This window comes from Quercus suber, unplaced genomic scaffold, assembly GCF_002906115.3.
Source record: "Quercus suber isolate HL8 unplaced genomic scaffold, Cork oak 2.0 scaffold_61, whole genome shotgun sequence".
NCBI classification, from domain to species: Eukaryota; Viridiplantae; Streptophyta; class Magnoliopsida; order Fagales; family Fagaceae; genus Quercus; species Quercus suber.
Window position 1 is genome coordinate 1,679,972 of NW_027069526.1, and position 3,828 is coordinate 1,683,799.

Sequence of the window (3,828 nt, forward strand, 5' to 3'; positions counted from 1 at the left end):
TGATAAAATATCCATACCATAGAACAGTAGTCACGTTATCCATACACAACATACCCATATAACACCTGAGAAGCATCATGGCAATAAGGGAGCCCAAAATTCCCCTGTACTGGGTATCATACCACGAGCCCCTAATCAGCCTTCCAGGTGCCAATTATTTAATAGTTAAGCTATATGTAATTTGTGTCAGTAACAGATAGTGCACATAATCAGCAACTAATTGAAGCAGGAAAATGCGTTTCTTATGGTCACCCCTGGGTGTTTCTCTAAGTGCTCAGTTAGCACGGTCCCTAAGGACTTCAAGATCCATCTCAGTTGGGTCAGTTGCCTGGATCTCATAATGGATGCCCTCCAGCTCCCTTCTGAACCTATCCTTTGATGTTGCATACAGCATCTTGGCACGGATCCTGGATACAGAAGGAGACCTGGATACATTGAGAAAGAAAACCATTAATATCATAACTTTAGTTTGGGAAAAAGAAGAAGGTAAAAGGGTAACCAAAAAATGCCCCTGGTGATTCCATCACCATATTTCCAATCCTTGCACAAGAAAATGAAAGTTTGAAAATTATCCAACAATTAAAAAAAAAATCTTAAAGTGTTCCTCACTGGCCCAAAACAGTAAACATAGATCACACAGGAACTTCAACAGTTCAGAAGATAGCCCTTGCAAAGATCCGTCTTCACCGATACTTGCATGGAGATCACATAGCAACTCTTAAAAAATATCCAACATACAAGATTCTTCATTCAAAATTCTATAAACCAAGTGAGACATGATAACAAATAAAGGCGAAACAAATTCTCATTGGCCCTCAACACAACACCAATCATTTCAAACCTTACTGTCGCCTTATTATTCAACTAACAAGAGCCAAACTATAGAAATCCTCAAATAATGAAAGGCTCTAATCCAAACGCCAATGCCATAACACTCTCTGGAGATAGACCTCACTGCTATCCAATGCATTAGCACTTCTTTCTCTATGAATGAAGAACCAAGAATATGTTCTCCATAGTCCTATTAGGCAAAGGTCACATCATTGTAGTAAAGGCCAATTCAGATTATTACTCACTTTTTGTTTGTAATTGTGCATAGCAGCAGCATCTTGTAAAAAGAGAAGGTATATGGAAGCCATGAATTTGTGCAACAAAGCTTTTCTTCATAAAGAACGTTGGCAACCACATAATGACAGTTAACGGGTTCATAAATTTAGGAGAAACAAGGATGTTAAAGAGTAAACAAGGATATAATGAATCCTAGTATTATGAGCACACTGCTTTTTTCAAAACATGACCACAACCCCCCTCGAAAAAAAAAAAACCACACCAAACCACAACAACTATGCCTGTCTTATAGGGTTGGCTACATGTATTCTTTTTAGCCATTCTATCATGTCCAAAGTAATACTCTCAACTAATGTTACTTTAGGTCTTTTTCTACCTTTTTTTTTATTCCCTCAACTTGAATCAACTCTCCCTCTTGTTTTCATCAATGGACCACCCCCATCTTTAAGCAAATTCCCCATTTCAAATCCTATTTTTCCTTCTATTTCCACTTGTCCCTGTCTCATTCTCATTTACAGTTTTTTTTTTTTTTTAAAAGGAAGTTATGTAACAAAAAGTTATTGTTCTGGCACTAATTTTTTTGCCAACAAAAGTAAACCTAGGAATATATTGGAATAAGTATGACTGGTGTGACCACATCATCAGCCTTAATTTAAGATAGAAGGGCATAAAACACAGTTTTATGAGTGCAATTGCAGCCTGCTTTCCCATAGAATAACACAAAATTGAGCATTTGCAAAAGAGACTAACCATGCAATAAAAAATATCTTGCTCTTCTGGCAGTTCTCAGAAGTCACAAAGTCAAAGTCATAAACTGCATATCGACAATCATTCTCTGGCAAAGAAGCAGTGAAATCATCATAGCTCTCAGCTGGGCCCCCAGTTTTTTCGACCACAACCTCTTTTTTCTTCTCATCGATCTTGAAAATCACATAGCGGTGCACCTTCTTCCTTTGCAGTTCAAGGAATGTGGTCTTGCTTTGCTCAGCAACACCCATGCCAGAAGAAGCATTTGTCTGAAAACAAAAATTACAAGTTAAAGCACTTGATCTGTTGAAAAGCTTTAAAACATTGTCATGACGATGACAAAAACAACAGTAGGAATCGATGACACCATAGAAAATTAAATATTATTAGTGATTTTCATATAAATATGATAATGCCACAAATTCGATTCAAGTAATAAGTTCCTATCCCTGGGCACATAATTTCTTCAGGAGTTTGGAGGGGGTTGGTTTCCCCCTTAAAAAAATATGTCAGTCAATGTTAAATGAGATGCCCCATGCCCATGGCTATGGGGCTCTCTTTATTTTTGTCCAAGACAATGGCTTTTAAATGCCGCTTTTCCTCTCCAACCACACAAAGCACTTTTTAGAGTCAAGACTTATGGGAATAAAAATCAATCAGGAAGTTCACTTTCTAATGCATTCAAATCGGATATGAACAATGGTAGAAGCTTTCCTTAGTTTAAACAATTCGTAATAACATAAGAAGGTTACAAGCACTCCACTTCATACACAATATAGGATTCAGTTTGTAATTCCAATTCAGTGAATTCCAAAATACAGAACTTCTGATTTTCCTGTGAATTTTTTTTTTTTTCTATATATTTGAGGTCTACTTTTAGTGGATAGACCTTGGTGCGATGGCAAGTTCCTTCCATGGTTCCACCAAAAGTGACAAGTCACAAGTTCGAGTCTGGGAATCAGCCTCTCCGTAAATATTGGGGTAAGGCTACTTACCATGACCTGTCCCAGACCCGCAAAAGTGAGAGCTTTATGCACTGAGAATTGAATCTGGTTTTTTTTTTTTTTTTTTTTTTTTTTTTTTTTTTTTCCTGGTGAAAATTCAGTTCCCAGTTCCAATTCCACTTTGCATGCAAACTTACTAAACATGGCGTAACTGCTATGCAGTAATTCACAGCCTAACAAGCATGACTAAGAAATACCATCAATCTAGGTGATTACCATTTACAATGTACATTTATCACATTAATTTCAAAATTCAAACAAATATATATATATATATATATATATTTTTTTTTTTCTAAACATTCAATGCCACCTAATAAAATTTCCCTCAAAACAGTGAAACAACACCAAAACTAACTGCCAATCACATCAAACCAGAAATCAGTTCAATTAACTGTATCATCAATTCATCATTAGACTAAAATATTGTTTCCATCTCTAAAATTTGCATGAATTTCGTTTTTCAATAGTTTAGGGGAAAAAAAAAAAAAACCTTTTTTAAAAGTTGACAAAAAGTCCTAAAATTTTTAATATTTTATAGAAGAACATAAGTTTACGGATGAAAAATAAAATTCATGCATATAATTATGATTATAATTATTATAAAGAGGGGAATTTAAAAAGAAATAACAAAACTCTCAAACAGAAAAAAGAAAAAGTGAAAAATTAAAACATGCATAGACATGTTGAAAGTATTTACACTAACAAATCCATTAAATCAAAGTCGAGATTAAGAAATAAAGATGTATATTTAGATTTGGTCATAGAAAAATGACATGCACAGTAAACGCAACATAGAATTTTTACTTTTAAAAAAGCAGTAAAAGCGAAGAGACTAAAAAATAGCAAAATAATTTGTAGTGAAAAACTTACTCCTCTGAGAGACATGGCTGGAGAGAGATTTTAGAGAATGTATTGTATGGAGAAGGAGAAGAAGAAGTTGTAGAAACAAATGAAAAAATAAAAGAAAATTTGTGTGGGAGAGAAAGAACGAACAAAGATTCGAGTT

At 34.7% G+C, this 3,828-nt stretch overlaps 1 protein-coding gene across 1 annotated transcript; it reads right to left on the reverse strand.

Moving 5' to 3' along the window:
- On the reverse strand, positions 1-3,828 carry LOC112026343 (actin-depolymerizing factor). Its single transcript, XM_065772649.1, has 3 exons — positions 3,693-3,828; positions 1,819-2,084; positions 1-425 (listed from the first exon to the last, which is right to left on the reverse strand). The coding sequence occupies exons 1-3, from the start codon at positions 3,705-3,707 to the stop codon at positions 275-277; spliced, it is 432 nt and encodes a 143-aa protein (XP_065628721.1). The 5' UTR covers positions 3,708-3,828; the 3' UTR covers positions 1-274.

What these genes read in the sequence shown, in the direction of transcription:
- LOC112026343 (XM_065772649.1), bottom strand. An exon ending in AAGATATTTTTTATTGCATG is followed by an intron (nt 426 to 1,818) that starts GTTAGTCTCTTT and finishes CAATGTATCCAG; the next exon opens with GTCTCCTTCTGTATCCAGGA.